Genomic DNA, 20,693 nt, shown 5'->3' with positions numbered 1-20,693 from the left:
GCCTGGAGCCTGTTTCCGATTCTGTGTCTCCCTCTCTCTCTGCCCCTCCCCCGTTCATGCTCTGTCTCTCTCTGTCCCAAAAATAAATAAAAAACGTTGAAAAAAAATTAAAAAAAAAATTGTATTTTAAGGATTTACTTACATAAGTAATTTCTATGCCCAACATGGGGCTCAAATTCACAACCCTGAGATCACGAGTCACATGCTCCATCCACTGACTAAGGCAGCCAGGTGTCCCACGTTATGGCTTTTGAAATGTCTATTTCCTCTGCTGCTAATATTCTTTCCCCAGGTCTGCATAATTAACTCCCTCACTTCCTTCAAGTCTTTGCTCAAATATCACCTCAATAAAGCCTACTATTAACCATTTTATTTAAAATTATACCCCCTGGTCCCCACAACCACCACACTACTCATTCCTCATACCCTGATCGTTTTCCAAGAACATATTCCAGCTTCTAAGATACTATATGATTTTATATTTATTTATACTATATATTATGATACATTATATTCTTTTTCTCTTCTGGTAGAATACAAACCCCACTAGGGATTTTGGTTTATTTTATTCATTGATATTTCCTAATTACCTAGAGTAGTGCCTGGGCCATGGCAAGAATTCAATAAATATCTGTAGAATGAATATCACATTGTACAGGCAAGGATGTAGGGAGAAAAGCATGCTCTTACATCACTGGGGGGGTAACTGTTATTACCTCCATGAAAGTCATTTGGCAATATTTTAATATGAAATAACATATCCTTTGACCTGGTGATTGCACTTTTAGGATTTTCTTCTAAAGACACACTTGACCATATGTGAAATACATATGTCTGGAGTTACTCACTACAGTATTGTTTGTTCCAAAGATTGGAATTTATCAGGGCACCTGGTGACAGCTGAGCATCTAACTCTTGGCTTCAGCTCGGGTCATGATCCCAGGGTGGTGGGATTGAGCCCTGCACTGGGCTCCATGCTGAGCATGGAGCCTACTTAAGGTCCTTTCTCTTTCTGTACCCCTGCCCTCTACTAGTGCTTTCTCTTAAAACAAAATTGTAAATTACCTAAGTGTCCATTAATGTAATAAATACTGGCCAGGAATAAAGAATGAGGAAACTCTTTTTGGAGTAGTATAGAAAAATCTCAAAGATATTAAGGAGAGAAAGTGCAAGGTGCAGAAAAATATGTATAGAATACTATAATTTGTGAAAAAAGGGACACCTGCTGGCTCAGTTGGTAGAGCATGTGACTCTTGATGTCAGGGTCGTGAGTTCAAGCCCCATGTTGGGCATGGAGCCTACATAAATAAATAAACAAACAAATAAATAAATAAAATTGATTTGTGAAAAAAGCAGGGAAGAGAATACACATATCTACTCATAAATGCATAATTATGTCTTGGAGATATAAGAAATTGATAACATGGTACCTCTGGGGAGGTGAAGTGGATGGCTAGGAATATTCTGTAACTTTTGAATTTTGAATATATATATATGTATATATATGCATTACCACCTTAATAAATCTATCATGAGTCAAGAAAAAATGTTTTCTGAACTTCTCTCTTTACATACTGTGTTTTAATTTCAAATAAATCCTGATTTAATATTTTGATTAGAAAAGTATTGAGGCACAGTGTTTTTACATAAGGAATCAGATGCACAGATGAATATCTTGAGATTATTTTCAGATTTAGTCACTTACTGATTTTTCAATATAAGACCACTCAACTAATGTCTATTTCATGCTTTTATTTCACTTTTGGCAGTGATGATGCCTGGGTAGTGTTATGATATTAATATTTCAAACATCTTAAAAGGTTCTTACAACAACCAGAATGCTATAACAATTCATTGTTAAGTAGTAAAAAGGTCTGAGGTTCTGAAGGTCTGAATTAGAAGACCCCTTTAAAACTTTTTAAGTTCCATTTTCTTTTTTTTAAACATTTTTTTAAATGTTTATTTCTGAGACAGAGAGAGACAGAACATGAGTAGGGGAGGGGCAGAGAGAGAGGGAGACACAGAATCAAAAGCAGGGTCCAGGCTCTGAGCTGTCAGCACAGAACCTGATGCAGGGCTCGAACTCACAAACCATGAGATCATGACCTGAACCGAAGTTGGCCGCTCAACCAATTGAGCCACCCAGGCGCCCCAAGTTCCATTTTCAATTATTTTAATAATTCAGTTGCTGAAAAAAGTTTTGCAAAAGACTTTTGGGTTTGAAATCTGAAAAAGAAAAAATTTCCGACAAGATTATTTAAAGCTCTAAAACAAGATACCATGAAGGAAGTTATGGAAATGTGTTTGGCCTATTTGAAAAAATTTTTTTCATATGAAACTATTAAAATGTGGTGGGATTGACTGGCCAAACTGTACAATTCTGTGGGGTCTTGAACTGAAATGATAATCTGGGTTGTAATATAATCCAAAACTCCTTAGAAATCACCAAAGCTCTTGCAGGGGAAAAGCTTGAGGTCTTTCCTGAAAAAATCAATTTCTTTAATTTTAAGGTCAGAATACTTGATTTGAACTGTCTACAAATTCTTTAAAAACATTTTTTTTTAATGTGTATTTATTTTTGAGACAGAGAGAGAAGGGCAGCGAGAGGGAGACACAGAATCTGAAGCAGGCTCCAGGCCCTGAGCCGTCAGCACAGAGCCCAACACAGGGCTCAAACCCACAAGCTGTGAGATCATGACCTGTGCCGAAGTTGGATGCCCAACCAACTGAACCACTCAGGCGCCCTGAACTGCCTACAAATTCTTATCCTTTTTAGTGTCCTGCCCTTTTTGCCACAAAAGTGATTTCCTAAGATTACCTGATGCACACCAGAGTTTAACTCCGGATTTAGTAGGTTTACTTTGGTTGGTGGGTGGTTGAAAGACAAAGGTTTGGGAGATAAAGGCTTGTATGGCATAAGAACCATGACCTCATAAATATTTGAGTGTCTGGAGAGACAGATTCTCTACCTGTGGTCTTCTGACCAGTCTGGGGCAAGATTTCACTGAAAACTAGTGTCTGAGGGGCCATAAAAGCTGGACTCTATGTTTGATATATCTTCTATACTGTCTCAACCTTCCACCTTTTAATCTAATTCACATAAGCATCCTTTCTAGAATCTCAGCTCCATCTCCTTCCTAACCTCTTCCCATATCCCTGCTCCTTTAAAAATGTCCCTTGCTGTATTCATACCACCACCTCTGTCAAAAGAAAAGGGGGGAGGGTTGGAGTGACAGGTCCCTCATAAAGATTCTTTGGTATCCATAGGAACCACTTTAAACCAGTGCTGTCTCCCTTGGACTTCAGACTATAAACTCTACAGGGTGAGAGAAAGAGACATCACTGAATCATTCAACAATTGGCACTCAGTCATTCTTTGTGCTGGGAAGTCATCACTGTTGTTCAGGAAGAATAAAATCCATCACTTCCCTCTGTGTTTTCTGTAACAGAAAGCAGTTGTTAATCCTTTCTAAAGCTTTTCCTCTGCTGTGTTCTGACAAGGGTTTGAAGATGTAGGGAAAGCAGCTGATATGATGTGGTTTCAGGGATGACAGGAAAATCTCTATATCCCACCCTTACCTTCAAACTCATTTCCAAATACCTCCTCTCCATCCTGCTTAGTAATGCCTAACATTTCTCAATTGGAGGTTCATGCCTTTGGCTTAGAGATCTACCTTATTAAAAAGCAAACATCCCTGGGGGTGCCTGGGTGGCTCAGTCCATTGAGCCTCCAACTCTTGATTTCAGTTCAGGTCATGATCCCAGGGTTGTGGGATCGAGCACTGCGTCGGGCTCTACACTGAGCGTGGAGCCTGCTTAAAATTCTCTCTTTTTCTCTCCCTCCCTCTGCCCCACACCCACTTGCATGCTTTCTCTCTCTCTAAAATTAAAAATTAAAAAAAAAAAGCAAACATCCCTGGAAGAGTTAGGCTCATTAGAACTTGCATTATTAATCATTTTCGCATAACAGCCAGTTCATTAGATCCCTTCCTGAGAGGGAGAGATAGAAAAAGGAACTTCGAGCCAGGAAGGAGGGGGAAGCTGGAAGGAGAGAGAGATTTTACAATTTTACCCAGTGCAAGTTTACTTGGCAGGGTTGATGTCTAGGAGATGCTCTCATTCCCTAAGCCCATCTCTTACTTATATGATCGTTTAATCTTTCACTAAGAAAAAATAAATAATTTTTTTTTTACATTTTATTTATTTTTGAGAGACAGAGCACGAGTGGGGAGGAGCAGAGAGAGAATGAGACACAGAATCAGAAGCAGGCTCCAGGCTCTGAGCTGTCAGCACAGAGCCTGATACGGGGCTCAAACTCACAAACTATGAGATCATGACCTGAGCCAAAGTCAGACGCTTAACTGACTGAGCCACCCAGGTGCCCCCCAAAATAATAATTTTTAATAAAATATGTATCTCAGTACAAGGAAGAAAAGCAAAACTAAGAGTAAAAAAGTAAGAATCTAAAATAATAAAGACATGGCTAGGCCAGCAATAGATAATGAGCAATACCTTTTAATAGTATATGATGAAGATAAAACTGAAATCCTATTGACTTATACTGAATTTTTAACATATTATAACAAAATTAAATGTCCAGAAATTTTTGTTTTATATATTTAAAAAACTCCATGAAAACACAAAACTATGTTTGAGAAGAGCCTTGTATAAAAATAATGGAGATATTTGGAATATTTGGATATTTGGATTTGTTAATACAATCACTATTATGTACTTCTTCAGCCTTTCCCAAACTGTGGAGGTAGTCAGTAAAAAAAATCAGACCTCTGCTTTTTTTTTTTTTTTTAAAGTAATCTCTCTGCCCAACGTGGGGCTTGAACTCACGACCCTGAGATCAAGAGTCATATGTTCCACCGACAGGCCCAGCCAGGTGCCCCCGACCTCTGCTTCTTAATGGATGCTTCTCTCTGTGAATTTTAACACAATGAAACAAGTATTATTGTACTTGCCCCTCCCTGTTGGTAGTATTACTCAGAAAATAAAAATCTTCCTGGAGGGAAATGGACTCTGGCATAAATATGAGTGAAGAGATATGTCTTCACTGCTGTGAGACAGGGTGGCATATGAGGTCAAACCAGGGACTCAAACAATATTCCTCAAGAATAACCACCAGCTTTTGTCTAAGTACACTCCTCTACAATGTACAATGTACATAGTATCCTATTAAATAAGATATGCTAACTTTATTTTTATTATTTGAAGCTCGATATCATTTTACAGCATTTTTGAATTTGGGGTATGAGTTTAACAACTGGGATTTAATTGTAGAGTGGATCTGCATTTATTGACATTAGAGGGACAGAGCAGATTAGAACAGCGCAGAGCAGGGGTGACTGGATGACTCAGTCGGTTACGTGTCTGACTCTTGATTTTGGCTCAGGTCATAATCTAATGGTTTGTGGGATTGAGCCTCATGTCAGGCTCTGTGCTGACAGCATGGAGATTGCTTGGGATTCTCTTTTTCCCTCTCTCTCTGCCCCTCATGCCCCAAAATAAATAAATAAATAAAAAGAGAAAAGAGCAGAGCGGAGACTAGCCAAGGATGTGGCTTTTGGAGCAAGACTACTTGAGTTTGAATTCTGGCATTTACTGGTTATGTGACTTCGGGCAAGTCACTTTTTCAAATTCTGTTCCTCAGCTTCCCCATCTGTAAAATGGAGAGAATAATATATGGAGTGGTTATAAGGATTTAAAGAATTAATCATATAATGTACTTAGGAATCCGGCTCATTGTAAACACTTAATGAGTGTTAGTCATTTTCACTGGATAATCCACAAAATGGACAGTTCAAAAGCAGAGAGTGAAAAGTGGTTTAATGGAGTGAGACCAAGGAGAGAGCAGCAAGAGACATGTTTAACTCAACTGTGCTCAGTGCACTCAAATTTAGCATCCAGCAGCTAGCTTCAAGGTGTCCTCTTGGCTCTGCTCAAGGGTGAAGATTTAATTCAGCAGATAGCCTGGGCCTGCAATTAGCTCAAAACTCCTGACTGCTAGTCCCAAATATGAAGACCTCTCTTGGCCAGGGATCCTTTTGAAGTCACACTCGGCATGCTGCCACAACCCCGAAAACAAACCCAACTCACCATGAATCATAAAGAAATTTGTTTGTAAAGATGTATTGGCAGAGGGCTGGGGGTGAAAGGTGAAAATCGAGGGGACAGGGTGGTAAGATTCATGTTGCTTGCTTTACACCAAAAACCTAATGCAATTCACCATTGGGTGTGTCTCTTTTTCACATGCCAGTTGCCCCTTTTCCTTCTGGCATATATACGAGTGAAGAGAAAGGCTTCTTTCAACCTCTTACATGTCACTCCATGTCACTACCTCCCAGAGGCCTCTCCATTGCCCTAGAGAGTTCACCTGTGGCTCTCCACTTATGTTCCTCAACCAGACAAAAGCCTGGGAATTAGATCAATTTCTACTTAATCTGGTATGCCTCTTGGGGGTTCCCACCCTTGTATATGCAGCTTATCAAAGTATTCACCCAACACAAACTAACCTCTTTCTTGGGAAACTTCTGCTTGCAAGAAAATGTTCTCTATTCTATGCTTAAAGCATACAGGGGTGCTCAACAAATAATAGTTCCCATCCTAGAGCCATTTGAGGATCTGACAGTAGTTGTAGGAGAGGGAATCAGGAAAATGAAAAGGGGAGGGAAAGAGTGGAAATCTTGCATAATTGGGGTAGATTTAGTATTATACCACTTCATAAATTTTTTCTTGCTTGAAGATTTTTAAGGGAAAGAGAAAGGAAGTAGAAAGGCCACAGCGATTTCATAAACATACACCAATAATATCAAACTATAAGAATTGGTTGTTAATTTATTCTTTTAAAATTTTTTTTAACGTTTTTTATTTATTTTTGAGACAGAGAGAGACAGAGCATGAATGGGGGAGGGGCAGAGAGAGAAGGAGACACAGAATCGGAAGCAGGCTCCAGGCTCTGAGCCATCAGCCCAGAGCCCGACGCAGGGCTCGAACTCACGGACCGCGAGATCGTGACCTGAGCTGAAGTCAGACGCTTAACCGACTGAGCCACCCAGGCGCCCTGGTTGTTAATTTATTCTTAAGATTGTTGACAAGTAGACTGGGCTTTGACAGAAGACCCAATCATCCTAAAATTGCTATATATATATTTTTTTTTAATTTTTTTTAACGTTTATTTATTTTTGAGACAGAGAGAGACAGAGCATGAACGGGGGAGGGTCAGGGAGAGGGAAACACAGAATCTGAAACAGGCTCCAGGCTCTGAGCTGTCAGCACAGAGCCCGACGCGGGGCTCGAACTCACAGACTGCGAGATCATGACCTGAGCCGAAGTCGGCCGCTTAACTGACTGAGCCACCCAGGCGCCCCCTAAAATTGCTATATTAACATTTATTTAGAATCTCTTTTGAAGCTGTGCTAGACCTGTTTATCAAGACTGGAACTTTATGGAAGTTCTGGCATGCCTCAAAAGCTCCATAGAATTTCATGATTTCTGCAAATTTACACCAAGAGCTTCCCTCCCTTATATATTCTATTTCCTTAAAGATTTTGACAGCAAAAAATATGTTCTGAGGTAATTAAATGGGAGGAGGTAGCTTCAGGCTGGCATTATTTTCAGTCTGAAAAAAAAAAAAATGGGGGATGACTGCTTCTATGGTTTCTGAAAGGATTAGTTTTTACCTGATGTTACTTGCCTTGCATTTCTAAGTAGAAAGACAGCCCATGAGCTTCCTCAAGCCGCAAACAGTCTGCCTGGGGTCTTGTTCAGTCCCTACCTCCCGGACTTGGAAGAGAGCCTGAGAGGCGATGATACGCAGAGAGGGCTCAGGGTCACACAGCAGATCTCTCAGATCTATGTGGCCAGAAAACACGCGTGGGAGGTGAATATCTATGGAAATGATCACTGATCCAGACACCAAACAGCCAACAAGCCTACAGTAGGTGAGATAAAGGACTATTTCTAAGAATCTGTCTGAAAATAACACATTTGTAGATCAATTCCAATTGTGACCTACAAAGCATTCATTTTTGAGTTTCCAAATAGTTTACTCCTTTACAATAGCCACAATGGCAAGTAGTCCACCTGAAGTCAAATTATCTGTCAAGCCATGTCTAAGACTGCTAATTTCTAAATTCCTGTGTTGGTCCTAGAGATTACTCTTAAATCATTATTTTCTTTTAAGTGTACTTTATTTTTTTTTAAATCTTTACCTTTTGTTTTCTTAGTATAAAATAAATACATGTCCATTGCCTAGAAAATTTAGATAATACATGTAAGCACTGGAAGAAAATCAGCTATCCATAATTCCACCACCAGAGAAACAGTTATATTTCTGTTTTTTCTATTCAGTTACATACATGTGCTTTTTTGTTAAAATGAAACCAGGTCATCCAGATTATCTAATAATTGCTTGTTTTATTTAATATTGCATCATCACTTATCAAAGTCATTAAATTTTTTTTCTATGATATTTTCATGGCTTTGGGGTACCTGGCTGGCTCAGTCAGTAGAGCATGTGAATCTTCATCTTGGGGTCATGAGTTCGAACCCCCATGTTGGGCATGGAGATTACTTGATAAAAAAAATTAAAAAAATTTTTTTCATGGCTTCATGGGATTCTATAATATGGATATGCTACACTTTATGAAAGCAATTTCTCAGTATTTCTAATTTTGGATGTTTTCCATGTTTGCTAATTTATTTATTTATTTATTTATTTATTTATTTATTTATTATTTTTGAGTATTTTTATTTTTAGAGAGAGAAAGAGACCAAGTGTGAGTGGGGAACAGGGGCAGAGGGAGATAGAATCTTAAGCAGGCTCCACGCTCAGTGTGGAGCCTAATGTGGGTCTAATTCCACGGCCCTGGGATCATGACCTGAGCCGAAACCAAGAGTCAGACGCTCAACTGACTGAGCCACCCAGGTACCCTTCTGCTGATTTTTTTTTTTTTTTTTTTTTTTTTGAGAGGGAGAGATTGAGAGAGAGAGAGAATCAAGCAGGTTCCACACTCAGCATGGAACATGGAGCTGGATGTGGAACTTGATCCCACATCCTGGGATCATGACCTGAGCCAAAATCAAGAGTTGAACATTCAGCCAACTGTGCCACCCAGGCACCCCTCTGATTTTCATAGGTTAAATTCCTAGAAGTGAGATTGATAAGTCAAAGTATATATTTATTTAAAGGGTTTGATACATATTGCCGAACTTAAATATAAAAAAGGTATATCTATCTATGCTCATACCAGTGCAGTGTACAATAATGTCAGTTTTCCCTTAACACATTTATGGTGACTAATAATTAGTAACCTTTGCCATTTTGGCAGAAAAAGTCATCCTGGCATCTCATCATTGTTTTGTTTTCAAACTTTTGATTACTAGGAATAATGAATATTTTTCATATATTTACTGGCCATTTATCCTCTATAGACTGCTTATTCATATTGTTTGCCACTTGTCTTTTGAGATGTATTAATTTGTTGGGGTCCCTGGCTGGCTCAGTCGGTAGAACAGGCAACTCCTGATCTTGGGATCATGGGTTTGAGCCCTATGCTGGGTGTAGAGATTACTAAAAAAAAAAAATAAACTTAAAAAAAGAGAGAGATGTACTGATTTAAGGATATTAACTCATTATCATAGTACAAATATATTTCCTACATTATTATTTGGTTTTTAGCTCTGTTTCTTTTTTTTTTTTAATCAAGGTTGATTTTTAAAATTTTTATATAGAGGGGAGTCTGGGTGGCTTAGTCGGTTAAGCATCCAAATCCTGATTTCAGCTCAGGTCATGATCTCATGGTTTGTGGGATAGAGCCCTATCAGGCTCTGTGCTGACAGCACAGACCTGCTTGGGATTCTTCCTCTCCCCCTCTCTCTCTCTCAAAATAAATATTTAAAAGAAATAAAATTTTTATATAGATAAATCTATCATTCTTTTACTTTATGGATCTGTCTTTGGTATCATATTTAGTTAGATAAGGCACTCTCTCTCTCTTTTTAAGTTTTATTTATTTAAAATAAATAAATCTCTGCACCCAACCTGGGGCTGAAACTTACAACCCTGAGATGAAGAGTTGCAAGCTCTTCCGATGGAGTCAGCCAGGCCCCCTAGATAAAGCTCTCTTTTTAATTTCCAGTTCTCCGAGGTCTCAAAAATGCTCAAGACCTCTTCACAGTTTGAAGCTTTTTATTTCTTAAGTAGCATTTTAGCCTTTAAATTCATGTTTATTTCCAAAAGGGAATACTTAACTATTTTTAATTTCTTTCAGTTCTTGCATTAAGATCTGTTTCACAGAATACATGAAGGAGTACACATCAATTCTAGAATCTAAAGGAATGGAACTTTATTTTGTCATGAAGTCAGTTTAAATTCACATTTAAAATTTTGTTATTTTTCTGTTTAAATTTAGCTTAAAAATTACCTACAGTAAATGACATAAATTTGTTCAGGAGTGCTGGAACACCCTATTCTAAGACAGATCAGGCACTGTTAGGGAAGGAAGAGGGTGGGATTATTCCATTAGATTGAACCACATGAGAATGTTATTTGACTTGATTTCACCCTACAGATTGGCAATTTAATATGGTTCATATATAGATCCTATACATAAATGACTTTAGAATGAAAAAGGAATTTTGCTCCCCTTGTGTTAGATTAGAAAATAATTTCCTTTTGGGGCACCTGGGTGGCTCGGTCAGTTGGGCATCTAGCTTCAGCTCAGGTCATGATCTCATAGCTTGTGAGTTCGGGCCCCATGTCAGGCTCTGTGCTGACAGCTCGGAGCCTGGAGCCTGCTTCGGATTCTGTGTCTCCCTCTCTCTCTGCCACTCCCCCACTCACTCTGTCTCTCTCTCAAAAATAAAAACATTAAAAAAAGTTAAAAAAAAGAAAATAATTTCTTTTTAATTGAACAGAATCAACCAGGCACAGGCCTACCTCATAGAATAAAAGAATCTATTTTACTTTTACTTTTTTTTTTTTGCTTCTGATAGCTGTGAGGAGATAGAAGAATTTAGAAAAGTGGCATGATCTTCCATTTTTTTTAAAGCTTTTTTGCTTTTTTTGTTATTGTTGAGGTATAATTGACATACATTTTATATTGGTTTCAGGTGTACAACATAATGATTTGATATTTGTATATTTTGTAAAATGATCACTACAACAAATCTGTTTAACATTTCTCATAATTTTTTTATACAAATTATCTTTTTTTTTTTTAGTATATGTGCTGCCAAAGTGAGCACCAAATCATCTTTTAAAAAAAATTTTAATTAATTACTTTGAAATGAACTCTACCTCCGATGTGGGGCTCAAACTCATAATCCTGAGACTAAGAGTTGCATGCTCTACTGACTGAGTCAGCCAGGAGCCCCTCTCATAATTTTTTTCTAAGATTTTATTTTTAAGTAATCTCTACACCCAACATGGGGCTTGAAACTACAACCCTAAGATCAAGAGTTGCACACTCTACTCACAGAGTCAGCCATGTGCCCCTCTCATAATCTTTCTTAAATAAGGTCCAGCTTCTGGCTATTTTACCAGTTGTATATTCTTATTTTAAAAGCAGTGAATTGTTCAGGATTTTATTTTATTTTTTTAAATATTTTAAGTAATCTCTACACCCAACATGGGGCTTGCACTCACAACTCCGAGATCAAGAGTCTCATGCTCTACCGACTGAGCCAGCCAGGTACCCCCAGGATTTTAATTTGGTTCTCTTAGTACATACTTTTGGGTGTGAGGCTTAGCATTTCATGGCATTTCTAATTGTAGGACTACTTCTTAAATGGGAATAAATAGTTCTCTGAGTGCTAAATCCTCCAAACTGTACAGTTATAGAAAATTTCCACTCACTGACAATTCAGAAAGCCATTTATGTTATGGTTGCCTTATATGATTATAAAACATCTGTATTACCAAGGTTTACCATCTCACAGGACAACTGCTTATGGAAAGTTGTGCCACAGCCATTTCTGTGGTGCTTGTGAGGTATCATCATAATTTACTAAGATAGTATTTCTAGGTAATGTCTTATTTCCCGAAAAAATTCAGAAACTGTTCCTGAGACACTCATCAAAGCTGGCTTCCAGACAAATAGGGTCATGTCCTTTCCTAATCGGGTAGTTGGACTGCGATGAGACAATCATTCACTTGAAGTCACCAAGGGCTTTCTTACTGCAAAAGTCAGGCCCTCTGGTTCCCAGGGTCTAAATTCTGTCAGAGAGCCTGCCCACTGTCACTGCCTCAGATCCCTTTCAAAATGTGAGATGTCCCAAACCAAACCCAAGTGTGTTGTCACTCACCTTTCTCTATCCAGTCAGTGCCTTTCATCCTGAGCTCACTGTGATCCACGTACTTCAATAAGAGCCCTAAATGTAGGATAAAGTCAGTGAGTCTGTGGTCTGGCTCTGGCTCTAAGCAGTTGGCAGAACTGGCCTTTTGATAATTAGATTCTAAAACTTTGACTTCCAAGTGCCTGAAAGTTACCTAAAGACAACAGCCCCTTTCTTCAAAAAAAGTATTTTTGAAGTTATCTTCATAAAGAATGAGGATACTCAACAACACAGTTTGGGAGAATATAGGGTAACGTGACTGTAGAAATGAAAAGATTATTTATACCTACAAATAAGACTGCTGCTCTTCTGATAGGAAGCTTTGCATTCTTGGAGAACATCAATGTTTGGGCTACGAGGTTAACTTTCCCCTTGCATTTTTTTCCCTAAGTGGGGAAAAAAGTAAGAGTAGAAAGGAGTGAAATGCACGACTATTTTTGTCAGCCTCACTATAGTTTCCGGAGTCAGGGACTATGTCAGACATCGGACACATATAGCATAGTGCTTGAAATAGTGATTGTGGTTGCTTAGCGCCACAATAATAAGCCCCTAGACAAAGTTAAATCCTCTGAATACACCTTGCTCACAGCCACTCATGCCACATACTGTGCCCGTGATGCCTCTAAGTCCATCTCCACCTCTCTAAGTCTTCTCTGTCTTGAGCTCTGCCTCCCTATCAGCTCTTCCCCCATCACCCTTGCCTTCCTGACCTTACTCTGCTCTGAGCATTTTTGCAGGTACTCCTCTCTTGGCACATATCATTTTCCACCTTGAGTTTCCACTTAACTTCCCACAGAAGTTTTATCCCCCTTCCTAGCTAGCAAGCTCCCTTGGGAAGTTTGTATCCTTGGCATGTTTCTGGGTTCCCCATGGCCTGTTGCACATTGGATGTGTTGTGCCTACTGGCTGAATAAATGTGCCTCTCAGTGGGTCTGCTACAGGGATAGGCAGCTTGGGATAGGAGGAGGGCAATCAGAATCTATTCCTATAGATCTTACGATGGTACATGGATAATCTATAATCGGAATTTCTGCTGTAAATATTGTTATCACTGCCTCAGATGTAAGTTTGCCTACAGGTCAGAGAGATCATCCCCAGTGGAAAGCCTGACACTGTGAGGCTTCCTAGCCCTGTAACTCTGATCGGAGGAGCCGCCACTGGGTCCTAAATAGGTTACACAAATGGAAGATCCCTGTGGGAATAGTCAGTCCTAGGGTCTTCATAGTAGGATCCCAGCAGTTCTAGAGTCAGATGTCCAGAAAACCATGGATAGGCCCCCTGAAACTGCCCTGGCTCAAGCCTTCCCCTGAGATTGGCCCCAGTAGCCTTAGTTAAGTCTGGGAGGGGAAAGGATGCCATCTGGGTCCTAGCAGAGTCAGTGGCATGCTGCTAAGCATGCTGCATGGCCCATGATAGCCTAGCAAGCCTTGCTTGGGGCTCCCTAAACATGTTCTAATGGAGGGTAAAATAATCCACTACACCCAAGAAAAGGATTAGAGATCACTGTAAAGGCAATACATAACTCCATTTCAATTCACTCCATAAGCAGTTTTTTGAGCATGCACCATCAGCCCTATACCCTATATAAGCGTCTGACCCAGGTTAATGGGGCTCCCAAGAATTCAAAAGAGAGTCTTTCTGATGAGAAAGGGTGGTAATAGAAAGTGCATCTGTGACTCAGTTGGGAAGAAACTGTAGAAAAATAGGTTCCCAAAGCAAGACGGTTCATGGATAACAGCTGCTGATGTGAAAGGGGATGGGAAATATTTCCTTTATGTCGTGTTCCTCCCTTAAAAACTACATCAGAAAAAATAAGTACGCTAGCATATGAAAGAGCTAACAAAGCCATTATTGCTCACGTACAAAGAACTTGCAGACTTTTCCAACTTTGCCACACCTGATGTACCAGGGATCTTTGCAGTACACTTCTTGGGGCAGCTTCCACTTCAGGAACTGGGCACATATAGTTAGGACCTGCCTGCTTTCCTGTGGAAAGGATTATCAGAGATCAGCATTTTTCAAATATTTCTTTTTTTAGCTGACCTAACTTTTCTTCAAATAAAACTGATACTGAAGTCCAATACGAAAAGCTGATAAACTCAGAATTATCCTGGCTAAAGCGAGGGCAGGGATGGAAAGGCACCAGAGTCCTGTCCTCCTTCAATTTCCCCAGTCAGTTCCTATAGGGGACTCATAAAGCCTGCAGAATTGTGGGGAGGATGGAGAAGCCACTGGTCTAGGGCAACAGTGAGAGCTGTCAGGTGTAATACCCAGAGCAGGGATTTGAGCAGGAGTTCCCACTCCCCCACTCCTAGACCTAGGGCTCCTCCACCCACGTGCCGCTCCTGTGATATTCTCCTGTCACTTTATACAGGAAAGTATAGCTTCTCTTCTCCCAGACCTTGTGGAATCTCTGACTTGGAACGACTTCTGGAAGGCACTGATCCCTTCCTGATCCGGATGCTTGAGCAGAATTTAGCAAGTAGGCTTCTTCTCTATTCACTGCTCTCAGAATGCTTCCCATGTACCACACACCACCTCAGATGAGTATCCAAGCAAGTATTTTGTCCCACGTCCACTAGATTTGGACCATTCTTTTGGAGACTGATAGGAATACAAGTTAGTTCAGCTACTCTGTTTATTTGTAAATATCTAGTAAAGTTAAAGATGCCCAGATATTCTACTTCTGAGTTTATTCCCTCAAGAAACTCTCACACAGGTATGCAAAGAAATACATAAAAGAATGCTCATTGCAGCGTCGTAGTAATGAAAAACTGGAGGCGATGTAGATGTCCGAGCATAGGAGCACGGGAGAAGTGTGAGGGTATCCTCAAGACGGAGGATTCTCTACGGCAGGAAGAATAAATGAGCGGGAGCCCCACATGCAGGCAAGTCTTATAATGCTAAATATGCAAAAAAGAGCAAGTTGCTGACAGATTTACAAATGATACAACATACGAAGTGTTTTCCTACATATAAAGTTTTAAAACATGAAAACATATTACCACAGAAGTTGGTAACAATACAGTTCAAGATGATAGTTCTTGAGGGAATTCATTTGGGGATAGGTGTGTGATTTATTCCTATTTTATTTCTTACAGTGGGTAGTAGATATATGGGTATTTATTATGTTCTCTGTGTTAGTGACTCCCAACCTGTTTAATGTTGGATTCCACCTCTCTAGCCTTGAAGACAAGGTTAGGGATCATTCAAGGTTTGAAAGAAAATAAGCCCAGAGCCTCGGCTGCTCTATGCCTTGCCTGACTGCCAAGGGCTGACAGGGATGGGGGTGGGGTGGGATGGGTATCAACGCATCCACATATCTATGACCCCTACAGGACATACTTCTCCATCACTCGGTTGGGAAACTCTACTCCATACTTTATTGGGGTCTGAAATATTTCATATTTCTGTTTATGAGGCCATAACACTTCCCCCATGTCAAGACACCAGGGCCCACTATAATCTTAAATCTTGTTTCTGATTCCGCTTTCATTTCTGTAATGGGGAGCATAAATAAGGGCAAGTTCAGCATTTTTCCAGAATCCTTGTGCACCTCTCTGTTTTGCTGTAATTGGTCGTCATAGTTAGCACCTTGGGATGGATAGGCTCCTGAGGTATGGGAAAGTACTAAAGATGATGACATCCCACCCACAACTCTATGACAGAAACTTGTGGAAGATTAAGGAGATGCAGAGCCTTCTTTAGATTGTCAGAGGAGCTACTATTTCTGACTTAGCCTGAACACAAGTCTATTTGTCCAAGGGCCATGAGGCAGTTCTTAAAGAAAAGAAAGGTAATGGGATATTGTTATTGTCATCAACAAAAAGTTTGTTGAATTGGGCACGGTATTTAGGCCTCTGTGCTAGGCTAAATATTGGGGTGGGGTAACAACAAGGTATATTTATTGTTCTTACCCACAAAGGGCCATAATTTCCTATACAGAAATAAGGAGTAAGATTTTTTCCCATAATTCACTTAGGCAAAATAATCGAAAGGTAGTCTGTGCTAGAGGAAATGCTGAATAAAGATGGTACCGCAAAGTCCCTGCCCTCAAAGCTACAAAAGCTTATTTGCATATTTGGCTCTGGATTGGAAGTTGTTCAGGGCCGAAAGAAGTTTGACAGAGGTGTTACCTCAGCTACTGCATCATTTTCATCTTGAGAATACAGAAGTAGTGGGACCAAGCTGTCCAGGACTTGATTCTCTATACCCTTCTTATCTGTGTATTTCACAGACTTTATGGAGGCTCCAAAGAGGGTCATGGAGAAACGATGAACATCAGGTCTCACCTATAAAGTATCCAAAGGGAAGCGACTCATCGAAAGTGTTCATGCTTAACTTGCAAGGACTAGGTCAGTTGAAAACCCAGTCCTAACATGAGGCTGTGTAGCTGTAGGTAGCTGAGGGCAAGAAGCCAACTATAGGTAAAGTTAGCAAGACCTGCTGCTTTGTACTACTGGTTGTTCTCTCGCTCTGCATATGAGAAATGTAGTCAGCACAGTTTGTGCCTGATACTAGTATTAACTACTCACACAATCTGTTTTGCCGAAATTCAAAAACCCAACCTTGCATATTTGACTCTTCCAAGGACATGGTTCATTGTGCTCCATGCATTTCTTTTTTGAAAAATCTTTTGGGATTTGGGATGGGGACATATGTATAGTCCACCACCTTGACCCATCCTGATTGTTCCTTGAAAGACATCTTTTCTTATACCAACTCCACCCCCACCCCATGATCAGGGTAAGTCTCTACATCTCTCTAGAGACTCTCCTTGGCAAGTCTCTACATCTCTGTTTTTTGTTTTTGTTTTTGTTTTTTAATCTGAGAAAACAGTAACACCAGTCCTGCTAACATCACAGGTTACCTGGAAGGATCCCAATTTCTATTTGCTGTTATGCCAATTACCCTCCCCTAGGAAAGTCTCTCCTCTCTCATTGTCTTACATCACCAAATAGGGAGAACAGGATCTTCATCATGGCAGTCAGGGTAGTGAAATCCATTGTCTCGACGAGTTGCAGGAGAATCTGGATGGCCAACAAAACAATCTTCTCATCGGTTTCACATAAGAGGTCTAAGATGCACGGCAACAGGCTCTTGATGCCTTCCCTCTGTGTGCCCAAAGGGAGTGCACCATCACCTCTCCTGATAGCACTTCATCTGTTACCAAAGTAGGGCTCCCCAGCTTAACTCAGTACCTGGTGCTTGTTGAATTTTTGGTTGGTCTGGCTAGTTAAGAATAGAGAAGTAAAGAGGGCATGATTCCCCTCTCAGTATTGGCAGGGCTGATACAGAATGGAGCAGAGCTGTTGTAAGTTGCCTCATAGGGAAAAAATGGAACCAAGAGGGAGATGGTCCAATAACAGAGACTTAGGATTAATGTAAGGAATTGCTTATAGAGAGAGAAAGTGGAATGGCTAGCTCAACTCATAGTGAGTTCTCCAACATGGAATGTATCCAGAGCAGAAAGATTCCTTGCCGGAATTCAAGCAGAAATTGACTGAGGACCTTTAAGGTCCTTCCCATTCTGAACTGGGATTCTGTTCTTCTGAAACTTCCAAAATGAAGCAATCTCAGAGTTTCAAAGTGTAAGACATACATGTAAAAAGTATTAACAATTAACATGCTAATATCTGTCATTCTTGTGTCAGACATACACACATATTTAAATATTTAAAAGAAATGGAACTCAAATGACAAAGTCGAAGGCCCGGAATTAATTTTCCTTTCTGACCCAGGCCTAGTTTCTAGCTAGCCCTGCAGAAAATGAGCTCTCTTTCAACATGAATGTCAGTGATCTTTGTTTAGATGATACACATCTTGGGATAGATACCATGGCATATCCAATTTATTCCTTAGAGCAACATGGTTCAAGACATAAAAGGACACCTGAATGTCACCCAGGCTGTGATGATAGTGAGGGTACCTCCTTACACAAATTGTAGGTTTCAAATTTTATGAATATATGTGACTTGGACTTTTTATTTAGTTCTTATAATTTCATGAAATACTTTATAATCAGTACTTACATATTTCCTAGGCATAAAATTTAAATGGTTCAAAGGGATGCATTCCCACTCGATCCTATTCCCAGCTACCTAATTTCCTTCTCAGCTGTTACCAGTTTCTTGGGTGTCTTTCCAGGGTATGTTTGATTTGTGACTTATAAATCAGTACTCTCAGGGCCCCTCCTACCATCTCCTGGTGTCTGGTAAGATAGTGCAGTCCCTTTAGGGCAAGAGTTTTGAAGACATTATTTCCATGATGTAGCCAGTCTTTCAAGCGGGCAATAGAGTATATGCTGGGCAGTCTCCTAGCCACTGGACTCTGGAGAAGCTGAAAGAATCCAGAAATAAGCCAAAGGATTTACCTTTTTAAAAAAATTTTTTTAATGTTTATTTATTTTTGAGAGAGAAAGACAGAGTGTGAGCAGAGGAGGGGCAGAGAGAGAGGGAGACACAGAATCCGACACAGACTCCAGGCTCTGAGCTGTCAGCACAGAGCCTGACGTGGGGTTTGAACTCACAAACTGTGAGATCATTACCTGAGCCAAAGTCAGACGCTTAACAGACAGATCCATCCAGGCACCCCTGTAGAAGTTACCTTTAAGCCCTTTTTCAGGAGGGGAACCACCTTCCCACCAACTCCAAAATACACATTTTCCTTTGAAACCTGTACTATATTACAGGGTGATGCTTACACTGTAGGTACATAAGACAAGAAGTATTTCAGTAGGCTTGAACCTGAAACTATTTCTATCCCATGTCTGTTATGGATCCCAGCCTGCCATGAAGTTGGATGGGGCCCAGGAAGGCAGGCAGTGCTGCTTTACAGGCTTCCTGAATTCAGCTTCTAACGAATCTTACCTCCACGAAAAATCCTGCAGATGTGAGTTTATGTTTATCATTCCCTCGGTTAAGAAGAGGGACCAACAAGTACATGATCTTATTTGCAAAGAGGTGATTTCTTTCCAGCAATGCACTGCAAAACATAACACCCAATAGGACACCTCTTAGAAATGCTCCTATTCTTGGGGTGCCTGGCTGGCTCAGTCAGTGGAGAGTATGACTCTTGGTCTTAAGTTTTAAGTTTGAGCCCCATGGAGGGCGTAGAGATTATTCAAAATTAAAATCCAAAAAAAAAAAAGGGTGGGGTGGGGTGGAAATAAATGCTCCTATCCAGATTGCATTATTCCCAGGGCTAGGGGTCCTCTGAGGATTTTGCCCAGCTTCAGGTACACAGGAGGGTATAGCACTGTCAGGACCTCTAAAATATTTGCCTGGCATAGTGGGTATTTCCCTAACCTGTGATGTTATCCAGCTTAGGTTTCTGTTTTAACTAAAAGGGAGAAAAGTACCTAAATCAATGCTGATTTAGAGCAGGTGTTCATGGCAAGGAACCCTTACTTGGCAAGGAGAGATATTCCCTGAAGATGGCCATCTTTTCCTTCCAAGAGGGTCCATCCTTTATTCTTTTCCATGATGTTGAATTCCTGCCAGCACAATGTTCTGAGAAGGAGAGTCTTTGTAGCCTGTATGGCGAAGCTAAATCAAAACCAGTACACGTGAATAGAACAGGTCCCTCCAACTTATCAGCACATGATCACCCTGCTCTCACTGAGGAGGGTCATGCACTGATAGCTGCTGGACAGTAATTCTCTTCTTTCCAGATTTCCCCAAAGACTCTTAATGCTCTAACAACTTGAAAAGCCCTTCACACAAATTTTTATCATAAAGAAATCTAACTAAATTTTGTATCCCTGGGAGTTTGAAATCTATGATAAAACAAATGATATGGGATGCTAAACCCATACCCACTGCTTTTTTCCAAAGCTTTATTTAGGGGTGCCTGGGTGGCTCAGTCAGTTAAGCATCCGACTCTTGGTTTCAGCTCAGGTCACGATTCTCTCTCTCTCTCTGTCTCTCTCTGCCCCTCCCCCACTTGCGCTCTCTCTCTCTCTCTCTCTTTCTCAAAAATAAACTTAAAAAAATTAAAGCTTTATTTAGATACAATTTACCCCCTCCATAAATTTACCCACACTGCTTTTTATTTTTATTTTTATATTTTTGGAGAGAGGGAGAGAGAGAGAGAGAGAGAGCAAGAGCACACAAGTGGGGAAGAGGGGCAGAGGGAGAAAGAGAATCCCAAGCAGGCTCCATGCTCAGCATGAGCCCAACACAGGGGCTCGATCCCATGACATTGGGATCACGACCTGAGGTGAAATCAAGAGTTGGATGCTCAACCAACTGAGCCACCTCCAGTGCCCTTACCCACACTGCTTTTTAAACTACCCCCATTACTGGAATGCCTGGCTGGCTCCATCAGTACAGCATGCAACTCTTGAT

The 20,693-nt window shown here is 40.3% G+C and overlaps 1 protein-coding gene across 9 annotated transcripts in view; it reads right to left on the bottom strand.

The window, feature by feature from the left end:
* Positions 1 to 4,499: 4,499 nt before the first annotated feature.
* MROH8 (maestro heat like repeat family member 8) overlaps positions 4,500 to 20,693 on the bottom strand; it is a 58,458-nt gene continuing 42,264 nt past the window's right edge. For 2 of the 9 annotated variants that reach the window (XM_042980440.1, XM_042980444.1), the window contains exons 15-24: positions 19,755 to 19,892; positions 19,215 to 19,329; positions 18,544 to 18,684; positions 17,295 to 17,459; positions 16,482 to 16,637; positions 14,209 to 14,331; positions 12,632 to 12,731; positions 12,316 to 12,381; positions 7,703 to 7,860; positions 4,850 to 4,928 (exon numbers count right to left, since the gene is read on the bottom strand). In XM_042980440.1, coding sequence (XP_042836374.1) covers positions 7,712 to 7,860; positions 12,316 to 12,381; positions 12,632 to 12,731; positions 14,209 to 14,331; positions 16,482 to 16,637; positions 17,295 to 17,459; positions 18,544 to 18,684; positions 19,215 to 19,329; positions 19,755 to 19,892 — 1,153 coding nt within the window. In that variant the 3' untranslated portion in view covers positions 4,850 to 4,928; positions 7,703 to 7,711. The other 7 variants (XM_042980441.1, XM_042980442.1, XM_042980443.1 and 4 more) reach the window with 7 other exon arrangements.

This window comes from Panthera tigris, chromosome A3 (assembly GCF_018350195.1).
Source record: "Panthera tigris isolate Pti1 chromosome A3, P.tigris_Pti1_mat1.1, whole genome shotgun sequence".
Taxonomy (NCBI): domain Eukaryota; kingdom Metazoa; phylum Chordata; class Mammalia; order Carnivora; family Felidae; genus Panthera; species Panthera tigris.
This window is presented reverse-complemented; position numbering and strand designations above follow the sequence as displayed.